General features: G+C 43.5%; 2 protein-coding genes across 3 annotated transcripts; both read right to left on the bottom strand.

Annotated features, from left to right (window-relative positions):
- Nucleotides 1-298: 298 nt before the first annotated feature.
- LOC120647469 lies at nucleotides 299-3,647 on the bottom strand. Of its 2 annotated transcripts, none has more exons than XM_039924276.1 (3): nucleotides 3,462-3,647; nucleotides 2,268-2,438; nucleotides 299-728 (listed from the first exon to the last, which is right to left on the bottom strand). In XM_039924276.1, the coding sequence occupies exons 1-3, from the start codon at nucleotides 3,549-3,551 to the stop codon at nucleotides 567-569; spliced, it is 423 nt and encodes a 140-aa protein (XP_039780210.1). In that variant the 5' UTR covers nucleotides 3,552-3,647; the 3' UTR covers nucleotides 299-566. The 2 variants fall into 2 exon arrangements, with proteins under 2 accessions (XP_039780210.1, XP_039780211.1); XM_039924277.1 differs by lacking the exon at nucleotides 299-728 and adding an exon at nucleotides 992-1,475 and having other exon boundaries at nucleotides 3,462-3,640.
- An 8,914-nt stretch (nucleotides 3,648-12,561) lies between these two features.
- On the bottom strand, nucleotides 12,562-19,743 carry LOC120647465 (NAC domain-containing protein 105-like). The gene is made up of 4 exons (XM_039924267.1): nucleotides 19,601-19,743; nucleotides 14,861-15,040; nucleotides 14,448-14,719; nucleotides 12,562-13,437 (listed from the first exon to the last, which is right to left on the bottom strand). The coding sequence occupies exons 2-4, from the start codon at nucleotides 15,021-15,023 to the stop codon at nucleotides 12,796-12,798; spliced, it is 1,077 nt and encodes a 358-aa protein (XP_039780201.1). The 5' UTR covers nucleotides 15,024-15,040; nucleotides 19,601-19,743; the 3' UTR covers nucleotides 12,562-12,795.
- Between the last annotated feature and the right edge of the window lie 2,163 nt (nucleotides 19,744-21,906).

Below are 21,906 nucleotides of genomic sequence, written 5' to 3'. Positions count from 1 at the left end.
CAAAAGCTGCTCGGGGTAGACGACGCTCCTGCTCCTGTTCACCATTTTGCTTCCCTGCCATTGGCAGTTTCGGCAACAGAAGCTGCTGCGACGGCATGCTGGGCCCGGGAATATTTCAGGTGACAACTCAAATATCTGCGTCCCGACTGCAAGACTGTTGCTGGACGTCGATGCTGCCTAATTGACTGACTCGTACGCTGCTGATTGAGATTTGGTGGCGGCTTTACCACACGTTGCTTCCTCCGTGGCAATTATCGTGGTGTTGCTCACTGGCTCCTCTCCAGAGCAAGGATTAGGATGAGCTGCAGCCTGACAGCCACCTCTGATAACGTGACCTTTGCTGAAGAATGCAAAGGGGACAAGGCATCCTCGCGCACGCCCTGCAATGTTACATGTACGGTTCCAACCGCTACTTCACTGCTAATATGAGCAGCCTATTTTGCCCTGCACCACTTCGGACCGCATGCTGTTACTCCTCCTTGGCAAGCTGCTTTTTATAAAGTGAGGATCGGGTCGCTGAAAGCCCCTCAAGATGTTCTCCTTCAACGGGTAAAAGCCTTTCCACGCTATTCCGCACTCGCTCGGTTCCAGTGGATCTGTCGAAAGCCCAATTGATCTGCACTTCTCTTGCCGCAGATATCGCTGGCGTGAAAGCACCGTCCAGGCACTAACCACATGCATGTCAGACACATCATCACCTGTGGCAGCTCCGGCTTGATTGTAGATGTCTGGAAACAGTTGATAGATCAGTCTGAATGCCATACCAAAATTCACCAGGGGAGAGATGTATGTGACAAACTCCTGCGGATGATACTATACTACCACAGCTTGATTTGTCTCACCTTCAAACTAAAATAAAAGGCAGCACACCATATAAATACAATGGCAGTGGTAAATTCCAATGCAGCAGCACCGTCTCTCAGTTATAAGTTAGTAAAGAGCTGGACTTTCATCCTAATTGTGGAAGATATGAGCTCTAGTGGCACCTTGCTGACCATAATAGGCACATTGTATTAACCGACTGACAAAGTCATGGTCCGGTATCTCTTTGCATTGGGATGGACATAAACATACAAGAAGAACAAGAGGCTCAGCTTATGCTACAGCTAACACTAATGGTTGATACAATGGCAGTGGTAGATCTCAATGCAGAAGAACCATCTCCGATAGTACAGAGCTGGACTTCCATCCTAATAGGGAAAGAGCTGAGCTCAAGTAGGACCTTGCAGACCATAATACTAATAGGCACATTGTATTAACCGACTGACAAGGTCATGGTCCGATTTCTCATTGCATCGGGATGGACAAACATCCCATGGGAACATACAATACATGAAGAATAAGCAGGCTCAGCTTATGTTACAGCTAACACTAGTGGTCAAAACTTCCTCCTAGTCCGTGTTCTGTTTCTCCTCTATGCTTGATTTGCTAAGGATAAAAACACCAAGAATGATAAGACTGGCACCTGCAAACCACTGGATAAACACATTTCCATGTGAAAAAAGATGTGCTAAGCATCACAAAATAATCTTAAGACTATCATGTCATTAAAGGAAACATATTATAATAATTAATAAAGACATCAACTTGCACCAAGTCTTGCACAAGTTAGTTTGTTGATATTAGCAAGGATTAACTGATATAGATCATGGAGTATACTAGTATTTCACATACGGATGCACAGGATGATGCGATATATTAATGACTCATGACCAAGGAGCCACCTGCTGTAGGTAGTCGCTCATGCTGATGCACTAGATTATCTTTGTTATCTAGCAATTAATGGCTCCAATATGTTATTCTTCCTATACGAATCAGTTGTACATATCAAGATATCGCTGTTAGAAGAGAGCACACCAAAATTGGAAATCTCTTTCATCATGACATCATGTGATTCATCATATATACCAATACTGAAAGGCTTTCATTGGGTTTTTCAAAAAAGAAAGGCTTTCATTGAGCATGAGGAAGAAACAAGGATGGATTTGCATGGTTAAAAATAAGGCCAAAAGAAAATAAGGCACCTAGCCAAACAAGATGAAATTCCACACTCCATGACATCTTTTTTGGTATGCTACAAATAAATGGCTCCTGTATATTATTATCAGTCTCTAACTCCTCTAGGATACAGTAGCTCCTATACCATGGAAAAAGCAGTTCAGGTCGGCAATTGGAAATTTTGATAGAGATCATAAATGTAACAAATAAATGGAGACACAATGATCCTTATGATGCACCGCAAAAAAAATGGAGAATTCCCATGTTACCTTAGAAGGCAGGGGCTCATGAAACAGGAAATACCCTGCAAGCCCTGATGAGATGAAGTTGGCAGCAAAGTTTGTGACTGTTGCCTGGAGGGATGACAAAGCTTTGAGGCTGTTGACATAACACCCCCACATTGTCACGTTGAAAAGTATCACCATACCATATTTGAGCAGCTGAGTTAGACGAGATCAGAGTAAGTGACAGTGTAAATTGTGCCATGAAGCAGGGAACTGAAAGCTCAGGCACATTAGTAAGAAATAGCCCCCCCCCCCCCCCCCCACTAACTCAAAGAACAGATGCTTGTTTTTCTCCTTCTATTGAATGCATAATATTTCCCATTTCTTTTCCAAGAAAAACTCTAGCGACAAAGCTGCCAATGCTATGTAAGAAATTCTCTCTTTGGTTCATCTCTTCTTTGTTTTTGATAGCTGCTAGTACCAGGTTTAGCATACAGCCTTACACTGGTTATTCTAGCTGCTCTGTGCTATAAGCAAGGACAGAATCCCTTTGGTAGGTATAAAGTATAAACTAGTGAGGTATTGTAACACGAATTGAAACGTATGAATACTCTAGCACATCATGAAAGTCAGCGCCTAATTTCTTCATGTCATTCCATTTGTGTTCATCAAACTGAGAGGGTCAATTCTAAAGTCAAATTCTCCAGCACACATTTGGGATCACAAGCAATTCGAGTATGCGGAGATGGTCCCGCTTTGTTGAGGAGACGCTCAGGACCCCTTTGACGATTGGCAATTCATAAAGAATATGAAGTGCAAACCGTGGAGGACAAGAATAAGAACAACAGAATCTGACTCGCTGGCGCTGTTCTGTCTTTCTCTGCTTCCCTATCCTGAACTGTTGAGTTTGATGCCAGCAAGACTGTTCCCTAATAAATAAATGCGCTGTAATGTTCGGGGGGTTTGATGCCCAACCTGGCAACCCAGGTCCGTCTCCGAGAGACCTTGATCTGTAAACTTTTAAAACACATGTAGCTTCGTTCTAATGGAATGGGGCAGGGCGAGTTTGCCTTTCCCTCTAAAAAAAATCACAAGCAATTCGTAATCGTGAACATGAACTCGTCAACGAAGCAAGTTGAATAGCCCGAAGCTCCAACGCCGAGCCAAAAAGGAATCTCAGATCGTATAAGGAGAGCGAGCGGTAGAGAGCGAGGAGGGGATAGGTTGGTATCGCGGTACCAGAGTAGCGAAGAACTTGGCGGAGATGGCGGCGAGCGCGGCGTTGCAGCCCGCAGCGAGGGCCCACCCGTAGCCGCCGCCGTTGGCCATCCCTAGACCTCACCGGAGATCCGGTTCCTCCTCTCTCTGATGCTGGATCGATGGTGGAACCGACCGCCGAGAAGACTGGAACACAACTGGGCTGAGGAGCCCGGAATTGTGAAACGGGCTTCTATTATTACCAGGCCAAATGGGCCTTCCTAATTGTCAATAAGGCCGCTTCTAGCTTTGTCAACAAGGCACATATAAATTCGCTAGGGATGCAAGTGGGTACTCATTGGTGTTTTTAAATTTGCCATTTTAGTTCATTTTCTCTCCCAAACTAATTACGTAGTATGTCACTCTAGACGGCTTAGAGCTTATTGACATCCTATACACTAAAGAATTACAAACGTATATAATATAAGAAAAAGTCTGATTTACACCCTTAAACTATCACAAAAGTCCGATATCATGATATCATGAGGTCTCGTCATAACAACAGGACAGATTGCAGAAAGAGCTATGAGCGAGTGTTACCAGGATAGCCAGAACATACTATTTTGACCACGACCCTACATACTCAAACACACAATATTCTCTCCCTCAAACACACAGTAGTATAGCATAGCAGAAATCGTTAAGCCAATGGATATCTCAAAAGGAGGTGATGTCGCAAGTGTCTGAGCCGGAGGTGTCGTCGGAGGCGGAGGTGGAGACTTTGTCGGAGCCGGAGTCCATGGCGATGGAGAGGTCTCGGGACATGAAGACGGCGAGGTGCTAGCGGATCAGCTCCACCCTCCTCCTCATTGCTAGGCCAGGGATCAGCAGGGCGGCACCTGGCGATGGCACCGTGCGCGGTGAGCTTGTCACACACAGTGGTGGCGTGCTCCATGAACTCGCCACCCACCGTGCTGACCTTCTATTTGATGTAGATGGCGAAGTCATCGAGGATGGTGAGCGCCGCCAGGTGGGTGGGGTTAGTGGTGAGGATACGGAGGAGGCCGAGGCTGAGTGTCTCACAGCAGCCGGTGACAGTGGTGACGGTTCTGAGGCAGATAATGTTTCTCGCGGTCCAATTGCAGGCCGTGGCCCGAAACTCGAGCACGCCGAATAGAGGGAGAACAAATGGGAAGCTCAGACGGTGTCGACGAACACACGGAGATCAGCATTGGGGCGTCAGTCACCTCCTACAGCGCTTCGCGAAGCGAGGTGAGGTGGAGGTCGAGCGCCATGAACTCGTCCTCGCCGCCACCGCCATTGTCGTGGTCGGGGGCCGGGTCAGAGTCGGTAATGGAGACTTGGCGCTATAGGAGTTCATGGAGGCGGCAGAGAATCTCCTTAGCGCGGCTCAACATCTATGGGTCAGTGAAGAGCAAAGGGAAGAGGTGGCAGCGTCGACACCTATTCAAAATTAGGGTGACCCTAACACCCACAATATTGAGGACCTATACCAACCTATGACACAACAACTCGCTCTAGAGTCGGTCGGCATCCTAAATTTCTAGTTACTTAGTGTATTGGATCCTTTTAACAGCAGAGCTGTCTTTTCACTTCTGGGTGGCAGAGCCTACCAACAGATGAAACTGGCTTCGGAGTGGCAGAGTTAACCTATGATAAATCCTGACCCTTTGTGATCCCGGGTGACAGAGCCAACCTTCGATTGATTACAACTTGTACACTAAATAACTACTTTCTCCATTCTCTTTTGATAGACCTATTTCACCTTGACACAGTGACTAAGAAAAATAACCTTACTTATCATATAATAAACGCAACACAGACTTTTTAGTTGGTCCTCCAATGCTTTAACCGGTAACTCCTCGTTACTAATGTTATTTATTGCCAAAGCTCATACCAATAGTAAATAGGACTATCATTTGTCAACATTGAGTTTTTGAACTAGAACTATTAAAAAAGAAGAGAGGGAGTATATGACTAACTAGAAGACTAACAATTAGAAGAGCAAGACTTTAGTGGCTAGCTTAGCACTCACCCTTCTCTATCCTATTCCTATCCAGCACTATCTCCTATCATCTACCATGCCCATGGATAGATATGGATACCATGTCAAGAGAGAGGATCTCTATTTATAGGCTAAGGAGACCATAATATTAAAATAACTATCTCCTTTCAAGAGAATTCCAAAACATTAAAATATTTTTTGATTTTACTCATTACTAATTCTAGAGTGCTTTATGAAAAATATATCCTTATGTGATAGAGAATTTTTTAGAAGAATGGCTTGCTCTTTTCAATAGCGCACTTGGTGAAGTATTCACACACACCGGTGGCGCCCTGGGCGAAGGTGCGGCGGCCACGCTTACCGAGCCCATGCCATATGTAGCGGGCATAGCGGCAGAGCAAGATCAGGGCCAGTGCCGAGGCGAGGTCCGCAACATTAACCGCGATCTTTAAAAATAGTCTCGGAGATGTGCTGGGGCCGTCGAGCGGGCGGGGAGGGAAAATGCTAGATGGAGCCGGCACCTCCTCCGTGCAATGCACGCTACCCCCATCCGTCGTGATCCACCGAGCACAGCACGCATACCGTGCCAGTTCGACATGACAACGAGTATGTGCCCCATCGCGTCAGTCGGTCATTGATGGATAATGGATCGCCCGTATATGTGTCCCTGTGATAATAAGGCCAAGTGAAGCATGCAGAATTAATCCTATATTTCGTGGCTTGTAGGCATTAATATTTATGATTTTAGCATTCATATGCTATATCATTAGAAAGATATATGAGTCCTGTTTCCAACCCAACAAACAGTGCATCCTTTTGGACCTCTGAGCTGAGCTGGGAGTTATGGCTAGTTTAGTGGAGGCTGCACAGGCTGCTGGTGGCTGTCCGAGAATGAAAGAAGACTCTTCGATTTCTCCACCAAGATGATGGTCCACTTACTTTTTTCTATAAAACTTATAAAATTAGTCTCCACTAAGAGTCATTGACTCTATTTCTCTCAAAATGCAAGCTATCCACGTCATCATCCACTAGAACCTTCTATTTATGCCTTCTACTGATTTTCTATGCACAACCGCAAGTCACTATTGTAAGCCATCAATTCTAGCGCAAATGATTCTTTCACCACAACAAACACACCTGAAAGGAGCTGAAGAAAACCAAAGGTCGTCACTGCAATATGAAAAAAATCCAAAGATTGTCCCTGCAATCGAGTTTAAATAACTCCACTCCACCTCCGGAATGCCCGGCCCTACTCGGCACGGTTGTAGCTAAGGGCACTGTCGACTTCATCTTCGGCAATGTCACCGCCGTGTTGCAGGGCTGCAACCTCCATGCCCGCCATCCGCTCCCCAACCATAGCAACATCAAGAAAAAAGAAGAAGAAGGGTCTTTGGTGGTGTTTACGCTCATCTTGAAGGTGTTTGGTTTTCAATCTTCTTGTTTATGGTTTTCTGATGGGGAGCAAAAGAGGTGGGCAATGAATAATGTAATAATAAGAATACAAGGATAAGGATTAAAAGGGAGAAAAAGAAAAAGAAGAAAAAAAGAAAGGAGAAAAGGAAAAGGTAGAGAAAATAAATAGGAAAAAATAAAATGAGAGAGACAAAGAAAAAAGTATAAACAAATAAAAAGAAAAAATTGTCTCATACTTTATGAGTGCTATTTTATCATTAATCTTTTATTTATCTTCCTTCTATGTCTCAAGTCCTGCAGCAATGCGCGGGGGATCACCTAGTTTATGCTTATAATTCACACCCAACTAAGAGGGATGTTCCTAGTATAAATAAACCATGTAATCCATCATTTAGGTGGAATGAATTGATATGGTATGAGAATTGAGCATGCCTCTTCTCTGAGAAACCCGTAGAGTAATCTCTGGTGCTAGTTGATCTTGCTGAGTAATCTCTGAGCGATTCTAGTTTTATCCTATCCACCACCACATATCCTTTCCACGAGAGTCGATCCTTATCACCTTGTCCCCACGTGGTTGGATGATTTTGTTTTAACAAAATCGGAGGAAAGTCTCTACCTACGTTCATTCATTGATCATAGAGGTTCGGTACATGTTCGCCTGGCATTCCAGGGAGAGGTACTGTAACACCCCGGGTGTTTACACAGTAATTTAATTAGGTGCCTGCACAGTAATTGTGTAGGTTTGCTATACATTATGTGCTTGATTTAAGTAAAAAGGATCTTTTTGTAATTATGAAAGGTTATATGTGTAATTATGATTTTATGTAAGGTCCTTTCTGCAGTTGTGTTGAATAGGTTGTGTATTTATAGCTTTAGTGGAGGGTGTTTTTGCAAAATTGCAGTGCATTTAATGCATGGCAGCCATTTTTGCTTTTGAGTCTAGAGTTGAAGTGATTTTGCGTTGAAAAAGACAAATTTCCTAGAATTCAAAATCTCTTCAATGATTTTAATTTTAGCTCTTGAATCTTTAGTCAAATAAATTTTTGCACAACATCAAAGTTGTAGATCTTGAAAAGTTGAACAACTTTCATGTTGGGCACTTTTTCATTTGAGCTTTAGTTTAAAAGTTATTGCTTGTTTACAGAGAGGTCCCTGGAATTTTTGGTAATTACAAATCAACCCTTATGACCATCTCCCACCTCCCTGCTCTGCTTCTCGCCGCCGGCGCCACCGACAGCGCCGCTGCCGACGCCTTCCCGGCCATTCCGACCATTACTCCGCCGTGCGCTGGCGCCCACGCGTCGCGGACGACCACCTCCCCCTCCTGTTGCCTCGCGCTGGCCCTCTTCTTCCCTTGCCACGCACCCCGCCGCTTCCAGAACCACCCCGTCGGCTGCCACCGCGACGCCGCCGTGGAACGGCCGCTGCAGAGCACGCCGCCCTCTTCTAGCAAGCGCCTAAGCACTACATAAACCCCAGTAGTCGATTTCGTTCGTCCCTTCGCTCTCTCCTCGCTCCCACGCCGCAGAACGCCTCCGCCGCCCTGCTTGAACCCCGGCGAGCTCACCCCGCCGCGGAGCCGCCACTGCAGGCCAGCTCCACCCCTACAGCCCCCACCATTAGCGCCGCCTCGTCCTAGCGCAGCTCCCAGGCCACTTCCCCTCGCCCAAACCTCACCGGAGCTACCCCGCCGCCGTGCTCCGAGCCCGCAAGCCGCCGCTCGCTGTCGACACCCCACCTCCGACCGCCCTAGCCTCGATTCCAAGCACCCAGAGGTGCGCCTTGCACCCGTGAGGCTCACGCACCCCTCCACCCTCGCCGCCGGTGAGCCCCTCGCCGGGAAACGGCCGGTCAAACCCCGCCTCCCCTCTCTGACCCGGCCGGGGACGTCGGTGTTAGAATTTGGAAAAGCCCAAGGGGCTGTCTGCGAAGCTCTAGACTCAGAGGAATAGTGCTCTAAGGACTTGTTTGAAATAGTTTGCTGTAATCTTTGAAATTCAATATCAATTTGTAGAAAATTCGTAAAATAGCAAATCTTGATGTTTTGGAATCCTCTTGAAGATCTCTATGCAGTAGAACCATAATATGTTAGGCTTTAGTTACAAGTTTTTGCTGTAGATTTTGTTTTGTGTTATTAGGTATATAAATACTTGTTCTTTAATCTTTTTCTTATCTGATGCTTGAAAGCTTGTATTGCTCTGAAATTTTTGTGGGGGTTGAATCATGTTACACTAGTTTTGATATAAAAATTTCATGATCAGTTCTTTGTTGTAGCTATTTATTTGATTTAATCCTTGTTTAGTATACTTTATTTATGATAAATAGTTTCTGTTCTTGTAAATCCTGAAAATATTCCTGAGTGTTCATCTGGAGAATATTAGCTTGTCCAGGAAGTTTGAGCCTTAGTTCATGACTAGAACAGGAGCTAAAATTGAATCTTGCTAAACTGATGTCTGTTTTGTTTATTTTCGCAGAATTAATTTCTTGTAGATAAAATCATGAAAAATTCACAGTAGATAAATAATCCTTGTGTAGATCTTCTGTTAAATTTTTAGCCTCTTTTTGGCTCTAGTTTGATCTGTATAATTCAAGCTTGTGCTAGGTGTTGCCTGCATAAATGATTTGTTGTGATTAAATGGCTACATGTCTTGGAATGATTTTTACAGGGTAGCTTAGTATGTTCATGTTCTGTTTAGTGTAATTTTGGTAGAATTTATTAATATTTGTACTCTGAGTTGTTGATTTATTTGCAAACCATGACTTAATCGTATAGGAAATCACCCCACTTGTTTATGAAGTTAGTCAACTTCATTTGTGCCGTTAATCATGATGCCTTGTGTAGTTAAATTTGGTATTTAACTACTCTATAAACGATTGCCCATGTATGTTTATAATGTTGTTCTTGCATTACATATAGACACGACTGCCTTATCGGACGGGACGTACGAGCTGATCCCGGAATCTGACGGAGGTGATCTCGAAGCTCAAGTGAACACTGCGGAACTAACTGAAGCCCCGGACCAAAGTTCGGAAGAGACTAGAGCTGAAATAGTTAGCAATTATCGAGAAGGCAAGCCCCGGACATAACCTATACTTCAAATTAATATCATTTACTGTATTATTTTACTTGCGCATTTACAGTTCATAGGAGTTGAATTGAAACCCTAGATGCATGATCCTAGGAACCTATGTACTGAACACTAGACTTGAGTTCGAATAATTGCTAAGCTTATAGGACCGGTAAAAGTCGAGTGATTGCCTGTCGCTCGCGAGCTTTATAGGAATTGATTGTTTACTTTCTGTTATCAATATAAGGACGACGGACGGGGTTGTGATGACCTTATGTGATACCCCGTCTGTGTTGATGAACTTACTAAGGTCGCGGTGTGTGGTAGTGCCGGTTAAGTTTTTGAAAGTACTAGCCACATGCCGTAAATATGGTACGCGGCAAGCCTAGTAGCCGATTGGACCGGGGAGTGGATATACCTTTCACTCTCTCAGTAGGGATAGGTTTTATTATTATGTTGCGCAACACTACGACTTCAAGGGACAAGGTTCGGCCTTGGAGCCCTGTAGTCGGGGAGAGTGACACTATCCACAAGCCGGAAAGAAAGGTCAACGGTTGTTTGGGAATGACCCGACGGTGTTCCAGACGTGTGTGTTAGGTTGTCCTTGCAAGGTTGAATTTCGATTCAGAATCATCCGCCTCTCACGATGAAATGAGACTGCTTAATTGATCTGCCACACAGAGTAATAAGAGCAACAATATTCTTATTAATCTTGATGTTTGCTTAGAAGTTCCACCATGATTGGTTAGTAGCTGCTTACATAGAATGGTTAATCAACTAGAATCTTGAAGCTAAAACTTGAAAGTAAGGACATACTCTTATTGCTTTTCAGCAAAAAGGAATACCAGAGCCTCACAAAACCTTGCATAGTCTAGTTAAAGTGGGCTACTTATACCCGTTGACGGTTAAGTCTTGCTGAGTATTAGAATACTCAGCCTTGCTGTTGAAACCCTTTTTCAGGTATGAGTTTTGAGGATCAGATCGCTAGCTTGACCTATCCTTGCTCGTTGCCTCCTGGCTGGTCCGTAGAATGGGATACGTCTTCGGCCGGCAATGACTATGACGAGTGATACCATGCTTGGGCTAGCTTGGTATACTTTTGCGATGTGTTGTAGTCATCGTGTTTCATCTTCCGCTGTTTAGACTCTGAACTTATAATCATAGCTTGTATAACTGTTATTTAAGTTGGCTTTGTAATAATGTGTTTAACTGGTTTGTAATCGTTATTATGCCTGAGTTGTAAAATTGTGGTTGTAATATCTCTGAACTCGCCTTCGTGCGGGGTATGCTTGTTCGATCCGAGAATCGGTGGTTGTATCGGGACGTTACCCGACAGACCAAAAATTGTTCCGTTTGAAGTGCGTTTAAGCTAATGTTGCCTTTATGGTGATGGTTTACACACTTGAGCCGGGATAATTTAGGCGGTTCTGCCACAGGTACAATATGAGGAAAGAGGAAAATTACATACAACAATAAAAGTAATCGCGCCAAGTCTTGTTGTGGTTTTTCTTTGGATAAATTCATTCTATGGCCCCAGAAAGAATACCACCTTTTTCTATGATCCTCAAAAGTTTGCTCTTTCTTATTTGGCCCTATTTTCAATTTCTATCCCTTCTTTGTCCCTATGTTCACCCTGTCAGCTAACTCATGTGAAGAGTAACTTATGGTTTTTCATCCTTTTTTCTTAACTAGAATGATCTCCAAATCACCTCTAAAATTTATAAACCTTTTATAGTGATACAAATGATGAAAATGAATCCATTTTGCCAAAAAAACATATGTATAATTTACGATCTTAAAATTAAAATTCATCAAATTAGACCACTTTTAAGACTATCTAATTCTTTATGGCACAAAACTATTGTCCAAAAATTGATAAAAAATATCTACTTTCTAAGATGAGATGTACTCATTCATAAAATTAGTATGTACTATAGTTACTTAGATAATTTTGAAGTTCTTTACCCAAAACAAATTTAAACTTTCTTTTAAAAATTAAATTTTTAACAGAACTTCAAAATTCTTCAAGTGACATATGGTACAAAATGATTTTATAAATTAATACATCTCAACTGAGAAATATTCGGTATTTTTTTCTCAATTTGTGAATTGTAGTTTTGTGCCATGCAAAATTAGATAGTCTTAAAATGTAGCATAATTTGGTGAATTTTAGTTTTAAGATCATAAGCGCTAATTTTTTTTGCAAAATGGATCCATATCCATCAGTTGTATCACTATAAAAAGTTATATTAATTTTAGAGGTGATTTGGAGGCCATTTTTGTCAAGAAAATAGGGGTGAAAAACCACAAAATTGTTAGACTAACGCATTTCACTCCAAGATAAATATCATTTTAATAGAAAAAAGTTCACATATTGTTAGACGCAAGCTACTATATATCTATATATATATATATACATATATATTCAGAACGCATATTATTGTATATGCATGGAAACTCTTAAGCATATTTTTTTTCCTTTTGAAGGGAATATATTAAGCATTTTTCTTCTTGACGTACCTTGCGAAGACTATTGTGTACAGTGTTACTATTCCTATGCCATAGCTGGTGACGAAGCCATTGACAAACCAGAATTGCTATATGCATATGTTAGGTCACATCAATCACATCGGCCTGAATGCCATGCATCTTATGACTCTGCACAGGGACAGATGAACATTACAATCACATTTGTTGATGAGAAACATACATAGGGAAGCAGAAGAGATGGGGAAAAAAAAGAGAGCACCAACTTTAATTTCAGCTATAACCATATAATATAACACATGCACCATCCCCATATGGCCATATGCATGCATCCGCGCCACCGCGTGCCCGCGCACGCGCACGGCTCGCCGCCCCCTTCCACTCATTTCTCGAACACGCAGAGTCCAAAGTCGCCGCCGTCCCCGCCGGCCGGGCCGAGCAGCCCCGTCCACCTCTCCGCCTCCTCCCTCCCGTCGCTGTTGAGGAACAGCAATGCCGCCATGTCATCATCCTCGCCGTGGTCCAGCTGCGAGCCCACATTATTGGCGGCGGCCGCCGACGCCGTGGCCTCCAAGCTGCCGCCGCCGGGACTGAGCTGCGACGCGACGAACTTGTCGAGCGCCCTCCAGTCCGTGGCCATCTTGTCCGCGGACCGCGCCTTCTTGCCCCGCCTGCCACTGTCGGCGCCGTCCACCTCGTCGGCCGACGACGCCTGGCTCGGGTTGGGCGCGAGCGGCGCCGACGGGCTCTCGAGCTGCGGCAGCTCGACCAGGTGGCTGGAGTACTGCAGCAACGCGGCGGCGCCGTCCAGCTCGGCCTCCTGCTTGAAGCGCGCGCTCTTGGACTGCCGCCTGATCTGCGCGTACGCCACGTTGGGGTCCACGAAGGCCGCCGCCTCTGCGGCCGCCGCGCCCATGGCGCTGACCTCGCGGTAGGAGTAGCCGGAGTCCCATGCCATCGCCATGCTGCGTGCGGGGTACGCCGTTCTCTTCTTGAACGCCCGGCACACCACCCAGCCTTCTTCCTGCAGCACACGAAAACTATATATCTTGTTAATTTTGTTAAGTGAGATTTAATATGCAAGCAGGTAGTGAAAGGAGTTAGAAAAATAAAGGTATTTAGCCAATTGCCTTTGCCTATCCCATCTCCACTACTGTGGTTGATGGTGGAGTGCTGAATTATGCATTGTTGGTACTGTGATGAGTACGAGCAGTATAGCTTGCATACAGCTCGATCGTAAACAATGGCGCGTGCAAGAACGTTCACACTGGGAAACCCTAACTAGCAGGACATGCATGCGCATGCATATTCTATAGGAAAAGTTTTGGTTAGTGTGGTGAGGTCAGAAGAATGGAAGTGTTTGGAAGTTTCAATAATGGTCAAGTCTCACAAAAAAGGGAGGCTCATCTTGTGAGAGCTAGAAAGTAACGGGAGCATCTGTGGTGCTTTATTTGCTACTGATCTATTGTATGGTCCATCAGTAGTGGTGAATGAGGTAGACATGCACGCATGCATCTTGGAGTCTTGGACTCGGCAGATTTGTGCGCACTACTACTTTATTAGAGAGATCTGCTGGTCTCTATAATTCAGACATTAAGCTTTAACATATTGTTAATCACCTGCTGCATGCATTACATATTTATTACCCTGAAGCCTGAAGGTATAGAATTAATGTAGGTGGTTGCAGGTAAGCTAAACCAGCCAATACAGTAGTTAAATTAAGATTTCCATATGTGAATTGTCAGCTAGTCAATTTAGTATTACATCAATGTTGTTCACAAAAAATAAAATAAAGGTTATTATTAGAGTTGCTGAGTGCAGAAGAACTATCAGCCAGCTTGAAGTGGAGAAGTGCCAACTATGTGTGTAGCCAATAATGCTCAGGTATACTCTGACTTGTGAATTTGGAGTAGTAGAATATAAAAGAGAAGAGAATGCTTAGTGCATCTATATATGCTATATATGAGGGCAATTATGTTTAAGGTAGATCACTGCTGAGATCATGCATGAGGGAGAGCTAGTAGATCAGCTTGCCTGCGGCGGCGCATTCTCGTCGGTCTCGAGCCGGTACTCGTGCATGATCCAATCGGTTTTTTGCCCATTGGGCGCCCTGCCCTTGTAGAAGACGAGCGTCTTCCTCATGCCAATGAGCCGGTTCTTGTCGTGCACGGCCTTGTCCCTCCCCGTGGCCTTCCAGAACCCGGCCATGGTCGCCCTGTTGGTCCGCGTCCCCGTAGGGTACTTGCGGTCCTTGTAGCTGAAGAAGTACCAGTCGTTCTGCTCCTCGTACCCGATCCCGCAGTGTTCTTCAATTTGCAGCCGTACGTAGGCACAAAATTAATTAAGATCAGCTCACACAAGAAAAAAAAGTGAATAATGCGTCGTGCTCTGAATTGAAACCCTGCTGCCTCAGGTCAACTAGATAGGTAGCTCTAGTACTACTATACCTTGGAGATCCCATGGCTCGATGCGGTAGAGATCGATGTCGCGTATGACGTCGAGGTCGATCTTCTGGGAGGCCACCTTCTTCCTGAGGTAGTAGCCGACGAGCTCCTCGTCGGTGGGGTGGAACCTGAAGCCAGGGGGCACGCATGATTCCATGGAGTCCATATGATCACCAGCACCACCTGAGTATGAGAGCGCATCAGATTCAGCGACGCCTCGCTACTCAGCCATCCTGCTTGCGGCTACCCAATGCAAATGATATAGCTTGCGAGTGGCATGCGCTACTCCTATATAGTGGAAAGAAGACGGCAAGCAAGTGCTCGCATCGCATTCTTTATAGTGGAAGAAGGAAGCAGCAAGCCAGCAAGCAGGTGAGTGCTCGCAGGAGTATTTTAGGCCTTGTTTGGTTCCAGGACTTTTTTCAGAAGTTCCTATCACATCAAAAGGAATCTTACTATTTTATAATATTAAATAAAATCTGTTTATAAATGTTTTTTAACAGCTGAGTGCTTTTTTACGAGACTAATCTAATGAGCCTAATTAATTCATAATTGGCTACAATGATGCTACAGTAACCATTCGCTAATTATAGATTAAGATACCTCATTAGATTCGTCTCGCAGTTTAGCCCCAGGGTTCTGTAGTTAGTTTTATAATTAATATTTATTTAATACTTCTAAATACTAAAAAGTCCTTAGGACTTTTTTAAAGTCTCTGAATCTAAACACCCCCTTACAGTGAATGAGTGTAGCATGCAGCGCTTCCGTGGAGACAGACTAGGTTGTGTTTAGTTCCCCCAACTCCTCCAAATTTTCCAAACTTTCCATCACATCGAAACATTAAATATAACAAATAACACATGCATGGAGTACTAAATGTAGGTAAATAAAAAACTAATTGCATAGTTTTGATGTACGTTGCGAGATGAATCTTTTGAGTCTAGTTAGCCTATGGTAGGACAATATTTACCACATACAAACAAAAATACTACAGTATTTTTCGCAAACAATTTTCACGTTCCTTTTGCAACTAAACACAGCATAGACCGAAGAGGCGGCCGTCCGTATGGGTTTCAGTGCTTTAGAAAAATGTACTCCAGCCAACAGCAACAGCCATGACTGCTGGGACTGCACTGTGCACTGTAGCTGGTGGTATAGCAGTAGGCCGGACAAGGTACGGCAAAGCCTGGGCAGGGACAAATGTAAGGGAGCTACAGACCTGCGAATGATAGTGTCGACTGTGGAATCAGAGGCATGTGGGCTATGGTGAGCAGGGAATTATAGCGCCACTGCTGCCGCAGGATGCGTGGTCTGGCCGGCGGTCTCTCCCTCTCCCTCTCTCTGGTGGTGTGTGCAACTTGCGGTGAACAAGCAGTGATGTGAATGTACGTCCCAGAATCTGTGGGCATGCACCCAAGAAGCTACTCCAACGCAAAGATACCAGTATAGACACAAGCATCTAGCTAGTGTTGATGAATGCTTTATTACTACTTTCTAATAGTATGTTGGTTAATTAGGAAGCAATTGTTAATGATCCCCTTGTCAAGTGCTTATATATACCAAATAAATTAAATGCACGCTCTCATGAAATGGATGGTATGCATTGTAAGCCTAGCGAAATTAAAACTGGCACAAATATAATTGTACTACGCTTAGTAGTAGTATATACTAGAAACAACAAAAGCTGATGGTGGCATTTGCTAGTTTTTGCCTGCCGGCTGGCCGGCCGCCGCTCACGCACGCGCTTGCTTTGCATGCCTGCCGCCGGTCATCGTCGTGGCTAAAAAGAAAATCCTTGGATAAGATCTAGGCCGGGTGGGGCTGGGAGCAAAAGGGAATGGAAACGTGAGGAAGGGCGGCTCTTTTCTTGGATCAGGCCTGGCCATGGCCTGCAGATAAAGCTACTGATCCGCCGGGCGCGCGAGGAAAGGCAAGTGGCTAGGCAACACAAACACTCACAGGAGGCAGGCAGGCAGGCATGCACAAACGAGGCAGCAGCCGGGTCCCGGGCCGGGACTCTCGGGTCTCGGCTGCCCCGCACCGCCTCTGACTGCGCTGTCTCTTTGTCGAGGAATTCCATGGCACAGCCACAGCAGGAGGAGACTGGAGACACCCCGTTTGTGGCTGCCTACATGCGCCTATATTTGCTGTGCTACTACACTACTGATATATATATATATAAAAGATGCATGCATGGGAACCCTGCAGTGCTGGGAGGGCAAGGCAATGTGTGTGTGACTGGCTCATGGGGCACACAGTACAGGCATGGCTGTGCAATGCCTGTGCACCGTGTAGGATGGATGGAGATGAGAAGCAGCTAGCTAGCTAGGTCCAGGCCATGGGGAGTAAATCATTTTTGATGTTTCCCCTTTGGCCTCTTGTGGGGTGCATGGCCTTGCCTTGCTGCTGCATGCATATGACTGCATGAGAGGGGGAGTTAACTTTCCATTCGATCAGTCATCACTAGTGGATCTCCTTCCATATTTCCTACCCCACTAGGGAAATCATAAGTAGAGAGATTCACCATCCTCATCTTTTTTTTCTTCATTACTTCGTGTTGTGAAATTAAATGCATGAATTTATTATACATGTCTTTTTTGTGTATGTTGAGTTCATTAAAGCGAACGGGAGATGCATGACATATCCAACACAACTGGATGAAATAAGTGCATAAACCCTCTCTTAGCTAAATTTCTATATGACTAAAACCAGTTAATATTAGAGGCTTCAGCCACATCCTATACCTGTGTTACTCAAAGGTCTTACCAAGAACCTACTATTTATCTTCCCTTTAATTAATTTGACAATGCATGGCATGTATATTTGAACCAGGGGCGAAGCTACATACTAATTAGGGGTATGAATGCACCCCCTAAAATAGAAAAACAGTGATTATGTTTAAATTTTCGCCATATTTGCACCCCATGACTTAACTATATGCACCCAAAACCTACGGTTTGCTTTAGCTTCACCACTAATTTGAACAGAAGAGCATGCAATTCTAAGCATAATTATTACGCCATAGAACTTTTATCATATACTACAGCATTTCAGATTTCTCCCATGAAAAAAGAATCTTAGCTTAATGGATTCTTAATCGTAATTTATCTACCTGTAACAAATACCTATTATGAATTTCTTAAAAAACACAGTGGCGAATGTTTTTGCATTGGAGACCGCACCCAAGTCCTAGAAACAAGATAAATCTGAATAAGGTAGTATATATAAAGATGAAATGATGGAATCAATCTTGTAGGCAGTGAATCCTCAAATTTTCTATTAAGAGACGATGTCTAGGCTTTACAAATTAAAATCACCACCTCTGCGAAAAGGGTTTTACATGAGGCATAGGGTAAGAGACAGATAATGGTGGTCCTAGATAGCTATATATAGAAAATGCCTCAGAGGGAAGAGCCCCTTGCAGTTAACTGATTCCCGATGAGCTTGTATTCTCAGATACACGTATTTTCAGTTCACAAATACATGCTAATGCATACTTTCTACATCATTTCCACTGTACCAAACAACACATGCAGTTTGCCCCAAAAAAAACAACACATGCAATGAAATCGCACATTTTACTTAGAAAGATGTTCAACACAATACAGACACGTATATATCTTTTGTTTAAACAAAAGATGATCATGCGTGCAAAACATACCATTCTTCTGAAGCACAAGAGTATATATATAGACTCAAGTAACCACGCCTTAAGAATTATGCTTCAACATCTAATTAAATGCAGCTGGCAATGTAAAACATTTCTGATTGCAGTTAATCATTAAATTATCTTTTTGTAGAAAGTAAAATAAAGCTAAAACGATATAATCGTGCTTAATGCTTTTTTTTGGAGAAAAGCATATCCATCATGAGTTTTCTGAAGAGAGATGAAAATATGATTGTACATGGGCTCAATCAGGAGGACGTTCACACACGTTCTGATGATTTTCACAGATGAACTTTAGCTACCACCAAATAAATGTTTTATATTTACCTATTATTTTGGCAGTACCAGGATGATGAAGGGAAAAAACTTGCTCGCAAAGAAAAAAGATGAAGGGAAAAAACTGAATAAAAAGGGAGCAGAATGCAGGCTGCCCAGCTACCTAGCTATATATGCAAACATGTAAAGTTGAGCGATATTGATTTTGTCATTTGACTATAGCTTGAAAAAGTCAGTGGATACATATTTATGCATGCCTATAAGCAAATTCAACAATGTTAACCATATGATTTTTTATCAACGTTTCCAAACATACAAATATATCTGTCGTAGTTAATTTTACCAAAGTATTTTCTCTCACTGCCCCCTTTTCCTATTTTTCGCACATTCCTAGAGGATCGTCCATTCATGGGTCAAAGATGTATGCGCCTCCTTGACCTGTGGAAGTGTGGATATAGATGATACACACACTGCGCCCTATGTAGTATAAGTCACTTTGGCTCCGATGCGTGTGTATCTTCCATTTGGATTCTTGAAGATTTGAAGAGATCATGAAGAGGGTAAAATATATGGGGGATAAAAGGCAGCCCTCTCTCTCGTTCGAATACACCGGCTATCAGTTACAAACTTATAACAATTCAAGCAGAAGGAAAAGAAAAGAGCAAACAGAACCAGATCATCAAAACTAGACGGGTAAGCTAGCTAACACATCAACGTGAACGAATGCCTCACCGGATTGATCATCCAAGCCATGCATAACCACTACAAGCTAGGAACGAATTCGAAACCTTGAAACTCACCTTCGATGTTCGATCCTCTACTGATCTTTGTCAGAGGAAAAGTGTGTGTGTAAGTGTTCTTGATCTCCCGGAAGCTAGCGAGCTTGTGCTTGGAAGAATAAATAGCTAGAGGAGGCCGGAGAGCATTGTGCTGGAGAGGTGTAGGAGAGAATGAAGGAGAAATAAAGGAGGGGGGAGAAGGTGGCGAGTATAAAAAAAGGGATGGGGTTGCTCTCCTTTCCGTCGCGCGTGGGCGAGGGGAATGAAGGCTTGTGGGCCCAGGTGGACCCTACTGATGACATCACGGCTTCTTCTTCTTTGCTACTCTTCTTCCCCTTTCCTCTCTCTGTCCGGCCCTCTTCGATCTCCATGGTCCATGCATGTGCTGCAGTACAGTCTCACAGAACAAAGGAACCTAGACAGCAGTAGTAGCCTGTCCTTCAATCGAGTCTGATATATACTTCGCATCTTGCTGATAGCATTCACCGTGCTAAAGCGAAGCCTAATTAGCTACTAGCGGCCACCGTACCAGTTTGCTAGCTACTTGCAAGCCACGTTTAATCTACCTTGTTAGGGCTACTGCGTATATAATCAAGCTTGAGCTCCGCAGATGCATGCATGATGTGTGTACTTCAATTTATTCTGCCTGTTGTTCTACTTAATTTCAGTTTTTATTGATCTCTATATCGGTGCACACTGCACACTATGGTATTTAACTATGAGTTCTACAAACATTTTTTTTCTGAAGAACTGACGTTAATTTAGTTTCATAACTTAGCATTAACTAGTTACAAAGAGACAACGTAAAATACCTGTTTATAATTAATCTGCAATTAAGACTGCGATTTAATTATGTTCTTCATCGTTTTCATTCACAAGGAAAACAGGGCTTGGGGAACATGATTATTGTAAAAAATGATTTTCGTCTGTGGCTGAGTCTGGTTTTGTTGCAATCAAGTGCCTATGGTCTTACAAATGGTACCATCCTGTGCTTTCAGCTGTTTACATAGGACCATGCTGCCCGGATGACAGATCGATGAACAAATTACACTCAGCTGTAGAGAGCTGCAGGCCCCGTACAGTTGTCCAGGTATCATGATGGATCCACGGTATCATGGCACTAGCTAGGTTTCTGATCACTCTGCCATATATTTTCATTTATGTGATGCATCATTTTAATTAGACAAGATGTTTTAATTATATTAGACTAGAGTGAAGAAATTAAACGTACTAGATAGGGGTCCTTAAATATTTCCCCAATTCTTAGTCAAGCCTTTAGACTCTCGAAATGAGGAGATATATATATGTCATTGGTCATTCAGTAACTTTTTTTGTGGTTCTAACTAGTAGGTCTAACTATGGATGGGCGTACGTACAGACCCCGATTCTCACTTGCAGTGAACCACTTAAAATTATCTAGATCTTCACCTTCAGTCTATGGACCTAGCTAGATGAGAATCCAAGAACTATTGTTTGATTATCTGATATTTTTTTAGATAAGGGACTGTCCTAGCCTTAAACACTCTCAACAAAATGTCTACAACCAAATGAGGGATCCGGCCCTCGCATTATAAGAGTTCATAGAATTCAAATCTCAAATGAGGAATTCACAATAACAAGAGAAACTAAAGAACAAGAAAAAAAAAGGTAGAAGGCGAAGCTTCAATATTTCTTCGTTCCCTATTCAACCTTGCAATGTCTTCACACAACACCAATCCATCGCATCTCTTGTTTTTGTTGCTTGCCATGTCTCTTCACATAAACTTCCATCTAGCACATCGCCTCTTGGAAGGGAATGGCACCAAAAGGTGTTACCAATGTCGATGTCGACGTAATACCGACTAGGATTCCCTCAAACGGTCCGTCACACCCGGCTTCAACACGGACCTGTATCTAGGGTAGCATATCAGCAAAGCCTCCTAGAAGAAAAGCAGCACCTTTGCCGGCCAGCATGAGTCCGGACTGAAATTTCTCCCTGTGTGCTCGAAGTCACATCCGCATGTCTGCGGGTGTAAATATCTGATATAAATACGTCACATACCAACCTAAAGTTATTAGCTAATAACAGGAAGCCGCACCACTTGACAGAAATTGAAAAGTTCTTCTCTGGTTTTGATGCAACAAACCGGCCGGCCGGTCTCATTCCTTGATTATATATCATTCTGTGTCCTACCTAGAAATTTGTGCTGTCAGCCTTAGAGCATGCACCAAACTGATGAGGGACTAATTGCATATGTTAGCCTTAGCCATTAGCATTTAATTGATTATATTTCCAGAAGCATGATCAGGGGGAATTATGATGTCGATAAGGCATAGATAGGCATGCA

Source organism: Panicum virgatum, chromosome 9K, assembly GCF_016808335.1.
Source record: "Panicum virgatum strain AP13 chromosome 9K, P.virgatum_v5, whole genome shotgun sequence".
In the NCBI taxonomy this organism is placed as follows: Eukaryota; Viridiplantae; Streptophyta; class Magnoliopsida; order Poales; family Poaceae; genus Panicum; species Panicum virgatum.
This window is presented reverse-complemented; position numbering and strand designations above follow the sequence as displayed.